Source organism: Trachypithecus francoisi, unplaced genomic scaffold (genome assembly GCF_009764315.1).
Source record: "Trachypithecus francoisi isolate TF-2019V2 unplaced genomic scaffold, Tfra_2.0 Lachesis_group0, whole genome shotgun sequence".
Lineage (NCBI taxonomy): Eukaryota > Metazoa > Chordata > Mammalia > Primates > Cercopithecidae > Trachypithecus > Trachypithecus francoisi.
In genome coordinates, this window is record NW_022681453.1 from 80,183,500 (window position 1) to 80,197,120 (window position 13,621).

Genomic DNA, 13,621 nt, shown 5'->3' on the forward strand with positions numbered 1-13,621 from the left:
TGCATATATTACTGAAGACCAAAATGTTCTTATACCAGGTCACAATAAACTGTCGTATTTGGATTGGAATACAGAGACTGCATTTGGATTTCATTTGTCATGTTCATAGTCATCCCATCAAATATATAGCCTTTATAAGACTTCATGCCTGGTGAGAAGGAACTCCAACAGTAGAATTCTGTTCTTTTTCAGTGCTCATGTGGACACACATTCACACAGAAGTGAAGTAGTATAATCTGGCAATTCCCACATTGGTTGTTTTAGCCGTAAATGCAGAGCGAAGTAGTCTTGCCGAACTTTTAGCTGTGTTTTTCAAATTGAATGGCATATCTGAGTACAGCTTTGTGATGAAGAATGTGAATGCATTTTTCCATGTAGAACTTAATCTTTTTAATGTGTCATTATTGTGTAGGCTGCTGAGGTTTCAAATCTGTATAACTATAGTGACAGATGCCATAGAAAATATATTTATTCTTCAAGAGTGCTTTTTAGTCTCCTTATATAAACTGTCATCATCCAAAATTTGTGACACCTAAAGGCCCTTGTCTAACAAGAGGCTATTCTAGTTATTGTAGATGAAATATTTTACTTTATTACTCTTACTACAAATATCTCATTTTTCTATGGTGATGAATTGCTTTTTGAAGAGGGATAATGCATAATATATTCACACTTGTGCATCCTATGCCCTGTGTTCATGGTATACCAAATGAGACGTTAAACAAATTGCTTGTGATTAACTAGTGTGCAAGTCCCTTGAAGGCAGATATCATGTGTTGCTTTCTTCTGTGTACCTCCTACCACACACCTGGTGCAATGTTGGGCACAGTAGGTGTCTAACAGGAGTTCAACTCTTTAACTTGCACTGCTTCTCCAAATTATGTTCTTACTCGTCCTTTCTTGAGAAGCTGACGTCTTACTTCCTGATGGAACAGCATTCGTGGTTTACTGAATAGACTCAGAACAGCACTAATGATTAAAGAGCATCAGAACAGCCTGGCGTTGTGGCACAGTGTGGTGCAGGGAACTCAGGACATTCTCAGCTCCTGGCTTCATAAGCAACTTTATTTTACCATGGGGTTGACGCTGAGGAATGCCATCCATTGTGTCTATTCCTGGGTTTCACAGAAGTGACCAAATGCGGTTGTCAAAGGCCAAGAGGAGTTTGAGTCCAGAGGGAACACATTTTTCCTCCCAGGAGGACAGTAATAGCTTTGGCAGTTGCAGGCAGTCTTGGCACATTACATCCCTCCCTTTGCATGCTGGTCAGTCATTCCTGTTCACATCTCACAGCAGAGATGGAGAGAGGAGTAGAGGTTCAGATGTGTTGCCTGAAATGATTTTCACTGCAGGGAATACTAATTTGGGTTTTAATGCGAATACACCTATTTGATCTCTACCCTACAAAAACTCCTTAAGCATCTGAACTCTATGTACAACCAGTCTCCAGTTAGTGTACATGTTAATCAGGGACTATCAGAGGCTGCCTGGTGTCCAGGGTACACCTCGGGGCCTGTTTCCTGACTCTGCTCAGAGTAAGATATAAGTCTTCAGCTTCCTTCCACAGCAGGCTGCTCACTGCTCCCCTCTCAAGGAAGTCTGTGCCTCGGTGCCTGTACGCTCTGGGCACCAGCTCACCTAAGTCCTGCCTCTCTGAGCTTGAATCCTGTTTTTCAATTTGCTTGACCCAATTTCCTTCTTACTTAGGACCTAACTTTACATTTTGAATTCAGTTTGGGGAACTGTGTTTCATGACTGTTGTTGATTTTGAACTTAAACCTTGTATCTTGTACTTCTGATTCAACCTCATTCATCCTTGTCCCCTGACCATATATGTGATCTGAATCTGCTCCCTTCCTCTGTCTCAATTCCTGGAGGCCAGAGTAAAATTCATACTTAATCTTAATTGGGGTCTATTTTTCCCCTTGGACTTTACCAACATGTGATTTAACCTCTCCACTCCTTCCGTTAGTCTTCCCCCTCCAAGTCTAGCGTTCTAACCAGGGTGTAAGGTCTCCTGACACATCAGGGATTTGCATCGAGTCCTAAAGAACTAACTGACATTTGTCCATGAACTTTGCTTCACAAGGGTCTAGAATAACTTTTCCTCCACTTGGCGGAACCCCAAAAAGGGCTTGTAGGCACAAGCCAAGACCACTAGGAATAATTTCTGGCATTTGAAAATAAAACGAAGTATTACTTATAGTGCTTCTGAACAGCAGCAGATCTAGTTTGATTTTGTTTTGTTTTGTTTGAGTCTGAGGTTCCTACAATTTTTGGGGTCCCTTTTAAAACAGAAAATGCCAAATTATAAACAAGAAGTTAGGACAGTGCCATGGAAGAGGCTTGTGTAAGGGAGGGATGTTGCTGCTTAAGCTATATATACTTCATGGTTCACCCACTGTTTGTTTTTGCATGTATTATACCATGTGGTCACTGCAGGGTTTTTTTGTAATAAAGGAGAATTACATATTTTTCATATTTCCAATTCTCTTCTCTCCAGTCTCTTCCCCAAGATTTCCATAATTATGTATACTTTTGGTGAATTCTTAAACTAATTCCTGTAACTGTATGTATTACATGGATGAAAAAACCTAACGAAAAGGATGAATGGAGGGATGAAATGATAATAACACTTAGAATGTGCCTCTATGAGCAGTGCTGTAAATGCACTGACATTTAATCCTTAGTACAATACTATGATTGTTACGATTCCTATTTTGTGGATGAGGAAACTGAGTCACAGAGAAATAATCTGCCAAAGATGGAGTTAGGAAACTGCAGAACCATGATTTCAGCCAATGCAGACTGGCTCCAGACCCCTCATTCTATTACTAAACTATATTGCCCCTCTGGCCAATGTGACATAAACAATGTAGGAATACAGGGTAGATCTGAAATGTAGGATGGATTCTTAGTTCAAAGCTGTTGGAACAACTCTGCTTTTCTATTTTCAGTTTGGCTCAGTAGCTCTTCTGTGTAAGAGAAGTTGAGAAATGAATGGCTAATAGTAATCATAATTTCTTTTTCTCAGTAGCTCTGTCTATGGTGGGCAGGTTTGGAAGGCAAGGTGACTTTGGAAAGCTTTACAGAAGGAGGAATGCTTAGGAGCTCTTTGAAGAAGGGGATGCAAGCAGCAGGATGTGGTGGACAGCATTGGCCTGGCGTTAGGATCCCTGCCTTCAGGTCCCAGCCCTGTTGTTCATAAGCTGAGTGACCTCAGGCCTGCCTGGTGTCTGTAGTCCTTGATCTGAGTACCTCCAGCCTGGTGAAAAGAAGCAGATTAAGACTATATCTATAGGTCATTTCTGGAGAAGCTTCTCTGAACGTTTAGGGCACAGGAAACCACGAGGAGGAGGCACAGCATTCTCTCCTGAGCGTGGAATTCGTGTGTTGCTTCACTGCAACTGGCCGTTCATTTGCTATTGGTGATCATTCCTCTCTTCCTTTGGGAGGGCAATAGGGAGAGGACACAGTCAAGTACTTCCTGTTTTAACAAATAAAAAAGGTGGGGGTGGGGAATTAAGCTAGATGTTTGCAAAGACCCATTCAAATTTTAGAACCCGTGAATATTAGTTGCCAATCTTCTTTCACAAGCGGCTACGTTTCAAATATCTATATTTACTGATACCATTTTGAATATAAACATGGTATTTCTGGAGCAGAGGAAAGTATTATATATAATACAAGGAATCATGCTGATTACCCTTTGCTCCGGTTTTTACTCCGGAGCAATGGATCGGGTGAGAGTCAGATCAGATGATATCTTACAATTTATTTGTACTGTAGGCAAAGAATCCCAAGAAAATGTATCTGGACATTTCTATAGGGGAGCGGCAACCACACTCTCCACACTCTTTTGCTCTTTAGGAAGGGCCCTGAGTTGTAACTCCTACCCTTTGGAATGTAAACAGATCTCTGGGAGTAGGGGAAGATGAGACTAGTTTCTCCAGCTTTACAATTCTGGTCTTGTCTCTGTGGTCCCAGGTTTTATTCCTGCCTTAAAATATAAACACATATTTCCAGGGAGGTAAATGTCTCTGGAGGCATATCTCTTCACATGCCCTCTCCACTAATAATCAGTTGCAGATTAAATTCTAAGATTTGTTCTTTTAGTCCAAGTCCCAAGTGAAGTAAATTTAATCAGAAAATCCTAACTGTACAGAAACATAAAAGTATTTTCTCTATAGTCCCACAAAGAATTGATAGAAAATGAGAAAGGAGCATTCTTTACTTTTCAGGGCTGTGAGTCTGTCTGTCTGAAAACGTCACAATTTTATAGAAATATTCACTCCTGAGATCTATACCAGACGAACTAAACAATGGTGCTTTGGAAGTTGCATTTCTGCTGCTTCCCAGATGATTCTGTGCACCACCAATATTCACTTCTTTATTCCTGGTTTAAGGATTCTTCAGTTTTTCTACTTCCAGAGACAGTTCATCTTACGCAGTTCTCACTGATTCAGTCTGCGATTTGCGGGACTTTCTAAACTCATAAAGAAATGTAATAGTCTTGCTGGGAGAAGTTATAAGTGTCATTTAAAAATGAATACTGATATTCTCAAGCTTTCTAGGGTAATGATTCTTCTTTGAAATCTGAAAAGATGATGATAATGATAAAAAAAGATGCTATCATTGGTAAACAGCTACTCATTAAGTAACTCAGATTTTGAAGTAGGTTAACATTGTTATTCAGATTTCTGTTTTACAAAAATGCAATCAAAGATGTAAGAATGTATTCCTCAAAAAAAGTACACACGTGATTTTTTTTTTTTTTTTTTTTTTTTTGAGACGGAGTCTTGCTCTGCCACCCAGGCTGGAGTGCAGTGGCCGGATCTCAGCTCACTGCAAGCTCCGCCTCCCGGGTTTACGCCATTCTCCTGCCTCAGCCTCCTGAGTAGCTGGGACTACAGGCGCCCGCCTCGTCGCCCGGCTAGTTTTTTGTATTTTTAAGTAGTGACAGGGTTTCACTGTATTAGCCAGGATGGTCTCGATCTCCTGACCTCGTGATCCGCCCGTCTCGGCCTCCCAAAGTGCTGGGATTACAGGCTTGAGCCACCGCGCCCGGCCCACACGTGATTTTTTTAAAAATATATTTTTTAAACTATAGGCCAACCCCAAAACTGATGCTGAAAATCTTTGTCTGTTGTTTGAAGTGTATCTATTAGTGGAAATCTGTATCTCTAATTAGAACCAGAAGGAAAACTTTTAGGGGAACTATTTACATTTTTCATTTAGGTCAGCTTCATTTAGTACACTTAACATGTGCAAATTTAGTGCACTAATTATATGTAAATCACTCTTTCCACAGAGGATGCTTCAATAGATAAACCAAAAATCCTTTTTGTCTTAATGCTTTAGAAAACTTTCTCCTGAGTTTGTGTTTTACTATTTTGCTTTGACTTTTTCACTTCAATTCCATTGGATTATTAAATTAAGTGTGCAAGTATTTCCTTTGTATCTATTATGATCTAAGCATTGTGCTAAGTCCATTCATTGGGCCTTATAACAGAAAGGCCATTGCCAACCTCTGCAAGGTAAGTTTCAGAGGGAAAGCCAGGTGGGATGCGGGGAAATGGTGAATGGAAAGTAAAGAAGTAGAAGCCATGGGTAATAGCTGTGTTAGGAAGTTTTGTACTAAAGGAGCAAAGAAACATGGGGTTACAGCTAGAGCATTAGGTAGGGTTGAGGTAAATTCGTGATTAGGAGAGATTAGACAATGTTTCTGGACTAAGAGGAAAAAGCCAGTAAAATTGAAGAAGTATAGCACACAGGTGTGATGGGACCTTTTTCTTTTTTCTTTCTTTTCTTTTCTCTTTTTTTTTTGTTGAGATAGAGTTTTGCTCTGTCACCCAGGCTGGAGTGCAGTGGTGCAATTTCAACTCACTGCAACCTCCGCCTCCCGGGGTTCAAGCGATTCTCCTGTCTAAGCTTCCCCAGTAGCTGGGATTACAGGCGCCCGCCACCATGCCTGGCTAATTTTTGTGTTTTTTTAGTAGAGATAGAGTTTCACCATGTTGATCAGGCTGGTCTCGAACTCCTGACCTCAAATGATCTGCCCGCCTTGGCCTCCCAAAGTGCTCGGATTACAGACATGAGCCACCTCACCCAGCCCGGGACCTTTTTCTTGTAAAGAGTCCAGTAAGGACAGGAAGGAAGGATTACTAGGACCGAAGTGCAGGGTTTACGTTAGGGCAGGAGGAGGGACATTTTTTCCTCTGAGATTGTGGAAAAGAAGTTAAGGGTGTTCACATACACCTAAAACTTTTATGAAAGAGGTAGGCTTTATGTGGAGGGTACAGTAAAGATTTGGAACAATCTTTGTGGAGATGGATACAGAAGCTAGTTAGGGACAAGTGAAAAGATTGTCTAGAAGAGTATGAGAACTATGCATATTTCTTGTAGTGTGGATTCAATGGTTATATATAGTTTAAGCATCACTGATCTGAAAATTTGAAATTCAAAATAATCCAAAATTAAAAATTTTTTGAGTGCGATACAACACTACAAGAGGAAAATTCATCTGGTTTATGTGACAGGTTGCAGTCAAAACAGTCAAAACGTTGTTTCATGCACAAAAGTATCTAAAATATTGTATAAAATTACCTTAAGACTGTGTATAAGGTGTATATGAAACATAAGTGATTTTCATGTTCAGACTTGGGTTCCCAAGATAACTAATTATATATATGCAAATATTCCAAAATTCAAAAAGTCCCAAATCTGATTCCCAGACAGACTGTCCTGGGAATCACTTCTGTTTCCAGGCATTTTGGATAAGAGATACTCAACTTGCACAAATTTTAGCAGCCTGGAATTTCTGCAAAGATGGAAAATGATGTCGTTGATCCAAGACTGAGAATTATGAGGATGGCATGGCAGAGCATAGCTGATGTGATAGACTCTTTTTCTCAGACAGAATTGGGAATGGAAGGGAAGTCAAGAGGGTTATAATAAATTCAGAGAAAGAATTGTGGGAAAAGAAGTTTCTATGCGTATGAGGAACATTGATAATAATCCTGAAAGAATTAGAAGAACTATAAATTATAAAGAAGAGAAAAACATTTCAGAGGTGGATAACTTTTAAGAGATGAAAAGACAATGTAAGTTGCTCAAGGTGACTGAACTTGAGCTGCCCCTGGAGTTACAAAGTGAAAGTAGCATGTGATAGAATTAAAGAAGATGAGCAGAACTCAAATGGGTGGGAGGAATATATCCAACATTCTTAAGGATATGGTGCACTTTACTAAATATATAGTTAAAACATAACCCATTCATTGACTATGGTAAAACCTTCTAGGTATAGATCTAAGGTAGAAAAGGTGTTCAGTGCAGCTGTCTTTGAATTCTTCCTCTGTCTCCTGCTGTGTTCTTCCAATTATGAGTGAATTTTTGCCTTCACCCTGTTACTGGAGGTCATTACTGTGTCTGTTCTTGCTTCTGTATTAACATAAAATGTTTTATTTGGGGCTGGGTGTGGTGGCTCATGCCTGTAACCCTAGCACTTTGGGAGGCAAAGGAGGGCAGATCACTTGAGGTCAGGAGTTCGAAACCAACCTGGCCAACATGGTGAAACCCCATCTCTACTAAAAGTACCAACAAATTAGCTAGGAGTGGTGGCGGGTGCCTGTAATCCCAGCTACTCGGGAGGCTGAGGCAGGAGAATTGCTTGAACCCAGGAGGCAGAGGTTGCAGTGAGCCGAGATCGCGCCACTGCACTCCAGCCTGGGTGATAGAGTGAGACTCCGTCTTAAAAAACAAATTATTAATGTCTTTCTACTCAAAATGTAGTTGAGACATCTTTGCTGTGTTTTTCTATAATATCTCAGGTTCTTTTGTAGAAGCAACTCTGATATTAAAATGAAAGAGTATAATTTATAGAACTTATAAAATGGAACTTATAAAATTTTTATTTACTCAAAATTCTGTTTAGTGATGTGATTAATAGTTCAGGTCAAAATCCATTACAATGAAACTAGCACAAAATAATTATCTTCAAGCTAGCACCTAAAATATTACAAACCCAGATAATTTAAGAGAATTGTACATTGTGGAATCCATTTTGCTGTATCAGGAACAAAACTCATCCCAGAGTGATGCAAACACTGGAAGAGAGTATACACTGGAATTTAATATAAAGCATCCAAATACTGTGATAAGCTCCAACAAGTAGTGGAGAAGTAACCACCTTTTGAATGTAGAGTGGACTTGTGGCACTGTTTTGGCTATGAAAGACATGAGCAGTAGGCTCTAGAAGCATCTGTTTATCCTGCCAATCATCAACATTTTGTTGAGAACCTATAATACTCAAAATCTTGTACAAGGTACTACAGATAAAAACAAATAATTGGGAGTTTATAATTTATTGAAAGAGACCCACATGTCAACATGTAACTATTAGATATTGTGATACATACAATGATAAAGGTAGGTAAAATATTACAGGGGACTTTTGGTATAAATATGGCTATATAGACTTAGCATTTCCCCATTCTTTTTCTGAAAGTCTTGTAAGAGCAACACAGAAAATGGAAGACAAAAATGCAAACTGAAATTTTAGTCAAACTAGGAAACTGTCCTAGTCTCTTTTGTGATACTATAACAAAACACCAAAGATTGGGTAATTTATAAAGAAAAGAAATGACCTATTTACTAGGTTGGTCACTGCAAAATTGTTTGTATAGTAAAAGATTGAGAAGATCCAAATGTCAATCAACAGACCTGGTTAAATACATTTTCTTTGCAACAATACACTGGAATACAACAATACAGCTGTAAAAGAGAATAAGAAGCTCTCTATATACTAAAGAGAAAGACCTCTAGGAGATATCCTTAAATAAAAAGGCATGATACAGACCGTGTGTATAATATACTATCATCTTTCCCTGCCACAAAAAGCGAGAAAAATATATATATACACACAAACACACACACATATATATGCTTATATATATGAAATATAAACAAATCTCCAGAAACATTAAACAAGATGGTGGTATCAGTGGTCACATGTTAATGGAATATGAATTAGACAAGTGGAGATTGAAGTAGTAAAGAGGCTTCATTTTAATATACTTCTAAAAATGTGTTGTCACATGTGACTACATTACCTCCATAAACATGTAGAGAGAAACAATGCCATGAGGGCATAGAAGATAAAGCAATTAATTATCCCTTGGGGAATTGGAGGAGACCTTCAGGATAGTTATCTGAACTGAGACTTGAAGGATGAGTGGAATTTGACAAATGGACAAGTTTGGAAAAGTCATTTCAGGCCAAAGTATGGAAACATGAAAATAAGCCTGAGGAATAGTAAATGTGATTGGGCACTGACTGCATTATGGACTCAAGAGTCCATTGAAGCTGATGCCCAGAGCTCTGAATTAGACAGTGCTGCTGCCTAAGGTCAGGATTCCTTCCAGACCCGGGACCCTGTAGATGGGGAACAGAGAGTCTTGAGAGAAAAGAGACAAGGACGGTGGAGGCTGGACACAAGACTCAGTTCAACAGTTCAAATGTCTCAGTTCAACAAAGACATTTGATCCATAATGCTTCAACAAACCATTGGATTTTCTTGCACCGTCTTGTCACTACTAATCAGAACATTATTGCAGTATATCTAAACTTAAATGCACTCGTTGAACAATTATTCATGAGGGTTTGCTATCTTGACCTTTCTTTAAGAAATGGAGAATGCTGAATTATTACCCTATGCCAACTGAAGGTTATTTTTACTTACATTTACCTTAATGGTTTGTTTTCCCATAAAGCCTCAATTTATACCAGTGGACGAAATCACTGTCACTTCCACCTGCTTAACTTCAGCAAATAAGGTGAGTAATTAATGTAGGATTAAGCAATTTATGTCATGTTTTAACCATGTGAAGGATAAGCCTTATCGAGGGCCAACAGTCTTCATGTTTTATGAGGTTCACACAGTGAAGCACTAATAGATTTTAACTGCCATTTTATTCTTGTTAGAGTGATACATGATTATTAGGGATAAGTTAGAAAATAAAACATAAACAAAATTTAAATCACCCATTATCTTCCTTCCTGTACATAGTAACCTTTTAAAATGATGTATTTCTTTCCAATACTTTCTAGGGATATATACATACATACTTTTTGTCTACGGATGTGTATTTCCCTAGAAATATGTTGTATATATAGTTCCTGTATCATTTCTTGTGTTTGCTAAATGTCATATTACATTATATTCCTGAGATGTCTGTTCTTATGTAGAATTTAAAATTTAGAGAGGAACATTTTTGAGCCTTTAGTTAGAGCTTCTCAGTTGTATCAGTCACACACAAAAATATGGAACTCTTTATAATTTTAATTATTCACATTTCTTAACAGGCAGACGATGGGATTTATAAACTCAGACAACCTTTAAATAAATAGATTTCTGATATACATAATGTATTTTGTATCTTTGGCATTTCTTTACTATTCACTTTAAATATTGGAACAGTTGTTTCCATCCTGTCTTTTTAGTTTATGTGTGTGTGTTTTTAATTTGCACCTTCTGCTACTATATCAAGGAATCAGAGACCAGTGAACCCAGTAATGAGTTGGAGCTAGTATAGTCTTATAATCCAGCTCCCTCCTTTTATAGTAATTTATCTAAGATCACCACATACCTGAATTACAAAACCAGAGTTAGAACCTACCCGTTTTATAACAAATCATCACCAGAGTCTGACAGCAAGATGAAGAAAGGGATTCTTCTGGAGTGGAGAGCTGTAAAAACCACCTGCAAGTAACTTGCCATAGGAAATAGATTGTAACATGTCATTGTAAGTCCTCTGTAATAATAACATTGTCTCATGCCTTGAGATTTGACTTAGCTATGAACAAACTAGTATACTCAACTGTATCATAACTTTACAAAATGGTGGTGGTTTATGTGAAGGAAAATGGGAGCTAAAGAGTTTCACTGAGCCCTCAGCACTGTTGTTGAGAGGGTTACTTGACTAGTGGCCACTAAGGCTATGGAGGATAATGATATGCTTAGAATAACTAGAATGTCACTCGGTCCTCTGCCCTCAACTCCTCTCCTTCTAATAGTTATTTTTGGTTTCTTACAAAAGAGAATAGGCTCTAACGAGCAGGCACATGTATTCTAGATCTCTTAGCAAATATATCCTTCATTGACTGCAGTAGCAGCTAGCAAGGGGCAGGAAGCAGGATGTGAATGTGGATAGGGATGAGGACCAGCCTTGTTTGCAGCAGGGAGCCAAAGGCAAGTGAACCTCTATTGGGATGAAGTCAGAATACACGGTGTGTTCTCAATTGCTGGGCTTTTTTATCCTCAAAATCAGATTTCTTGACCCAGCACAACTTTGCAGCTATTTAGGAATCAAATTCTTAATAAGCCATTGTGGCATTACACATTTGCTAAAGTTTCTAAACTTTTGATTTTTAAACTTTTTATTAGTAATAAGAAATACCTATTATAATGAGGTTATGAGAGAAGTGGTGATTAATTATAAATAAACTATCTACCAAAAAATAAAAACATGTTCTTTGTTATTTAAGGAAAAGACCAAAACCCAGAAAATCAGGCTTTTGGACGATGACTTGAAGCATGAATCTCTTTCATCCTTTGAGCTTTCAGTGAGCCATAGAGGACAGAAAAGAAACATAGAAGAGACAGACTCTGATGTAGAGTATATTTCAGAAACGAAAATTATGAAAAAGTCTATGGAGGAGAAAATGAACTCTCAACAGCAGAGACTTCCAGTAGCTCTGCCAGAAAATGTCAAACTAGCTGAGAGATCCCAGGTATTATCACTGTTTCTTGTTCACAAAACAATTCACTTATTCTGGAAATAGCATTCGGTCAAGGTTTTGCTTCATCTTCACATTTTAAGACACTCTAATTATAAAATATACATTGCAATCTGTGTTTCCTGGACAAGGTCCCAATTTCTAATTTTTTTTTCTGTATTATCTGTTTTGAAAGGAAAGTCAGATTGCTAATATTACCAGTGTCTGGAGAGCTCAACCAACTGAAGAGCCCCTGAAGAATGCCCAGGTGGGAAAAGGCTTTTAAATTTGTATTTAAGGGAGAAATATTCATATAGGATAAACCTTTAATCTTTAAGTTTTGCATTCAATGCTTTATAGGAAAAATACTTAGCTAAATCATACATATTGTTACCCTGTAATCAAGGTTCTGAAAAAAACAAGGATATAATGTATTACTAAGTGTTGAGAGTCATGTTAACAAATGCACCACTCTAGAATTTTCATGTGTACAGATGAGTTTATTTCTTTGAAAAGAATCACAACACATTTATTCTTACAGAGTTGCCATTATTTAGTTCTTTTTTTTTTTGAGGATTTGCCCTCAGATTCAGTTTATAACAATATTAATGCCTACAATTAAATGGGCATTTACCCTGTGCTAGGTTCAGTGCTGAATGATTATAGACATCATCTCAATAACTTTCATTTTGTATCTTTTTAAGCCAAAATTTACTGCCTAGTTTATCTACCTTGTCCATCACATTTGACTTCTAATGCCCTTTTACTATTTCCACAAATTAAATTCAACCCTAAAGAGTAGATATTGTTCACCATAGGAAATATTCAAATGAACTGCTATAGGCTCTGAAAGCCATAAACTTACTTAGTTAGCAAATATCTGCTGAGTTCTACCCAGTGTAAGACATTGCATTAGTCATGGTGGAAGGCAAGATATTTTATGCATGATCCTTTCCAAAAGAATTATTTTGAATAGTAGTTACATTATAGAAATCTCTCACACATTCCTTATAATATCTTTGGCAAATGGTATACAGACTCTCTGAAAATCTTTGGTAAAAATCCTTACTTCCTAAGGCAGCCTTTCCGTAATACCATTTTTTGGGTAGCTCATCCTCTTAAAGTATTTCAAGTCCATTTTCCTATAATTTTGAAATTTTTGCCCAAATCTTTTCTTGAGACTATATGAGCCAAGCTGAATCTGTTTACAGCCTACAGAATTTCAAGTTTTTTGTTGATTTGAATTATGTATTGTACTTGAATGTAACGTTTTATATATTCAGCAGATATTCAACCCTTGCTGTGTTCAAACTCCTGCATGTTATCACTTTATAATCATATCTCTTCTAACTCAGAATTCCAGAAAGACTGATTAGCTGTACAATTTCAAGATTTAGGATTTGTCAGTTTATTGTATAGATATGTTACATGCTCTAAAAACATACAGTCCATTGAGAAGTTGAGAGTGTGTCCAAGTGTTAGAAAAAAATATTTTAGACATTACATACAGGGACTCACTCAGTATGCACGTGCATGTGTGTGTGCATAAACATATAATATGTAAAGCTATATGAAGCAATATATACACACTTCATGTAGATATATATACTTATACCAGTATATACTTTGATGTGTCTGTATATATATAATTTTACTATGTGCCATTCAGTATGCCAGTCACAGGAGATTTGGGAATAAAACCACATATGGTTTCTGCCACCATCAAACTTACAGTCTAGTGATAGAGACAGACACCCAATAATTACAGAGACAAATGTCAACTGCTACTATGGCAGTTTTTATGACACAGTAGCATGAGTGTTTATAATAAGGGTTTTTGATTCTG

At 37.7% G+C, this 13,621-nt stretch overlaps 1 protein-coding gene and 1 pseudogene across 1 annotated transcript in view; both read left to right on the top strand.

Moving 5' to 3' along the window:
* Nucleotides 1-13,621, top strand: part of MORC1 (MORC family CW-type zinc finger 1) — a 177,090-nt gene that overhangs the window by 106,881 nt on the left and 56,588 nt on the right. The window contains 3 exon segments of the mRNA XM_033211353.1: nt 9,771-9,833; nt 11,545-11,790; nt 11,972-12,043. Coding sequence (XP_033067244.1) covers nt 9,771-9,833; nt 11,545-11,790; nt 11,972-12,043 — 381 coding nt within the window.
* On the top strand, nt 3,280-3,485 carry LOC117084778 (annotated as a pseudogene).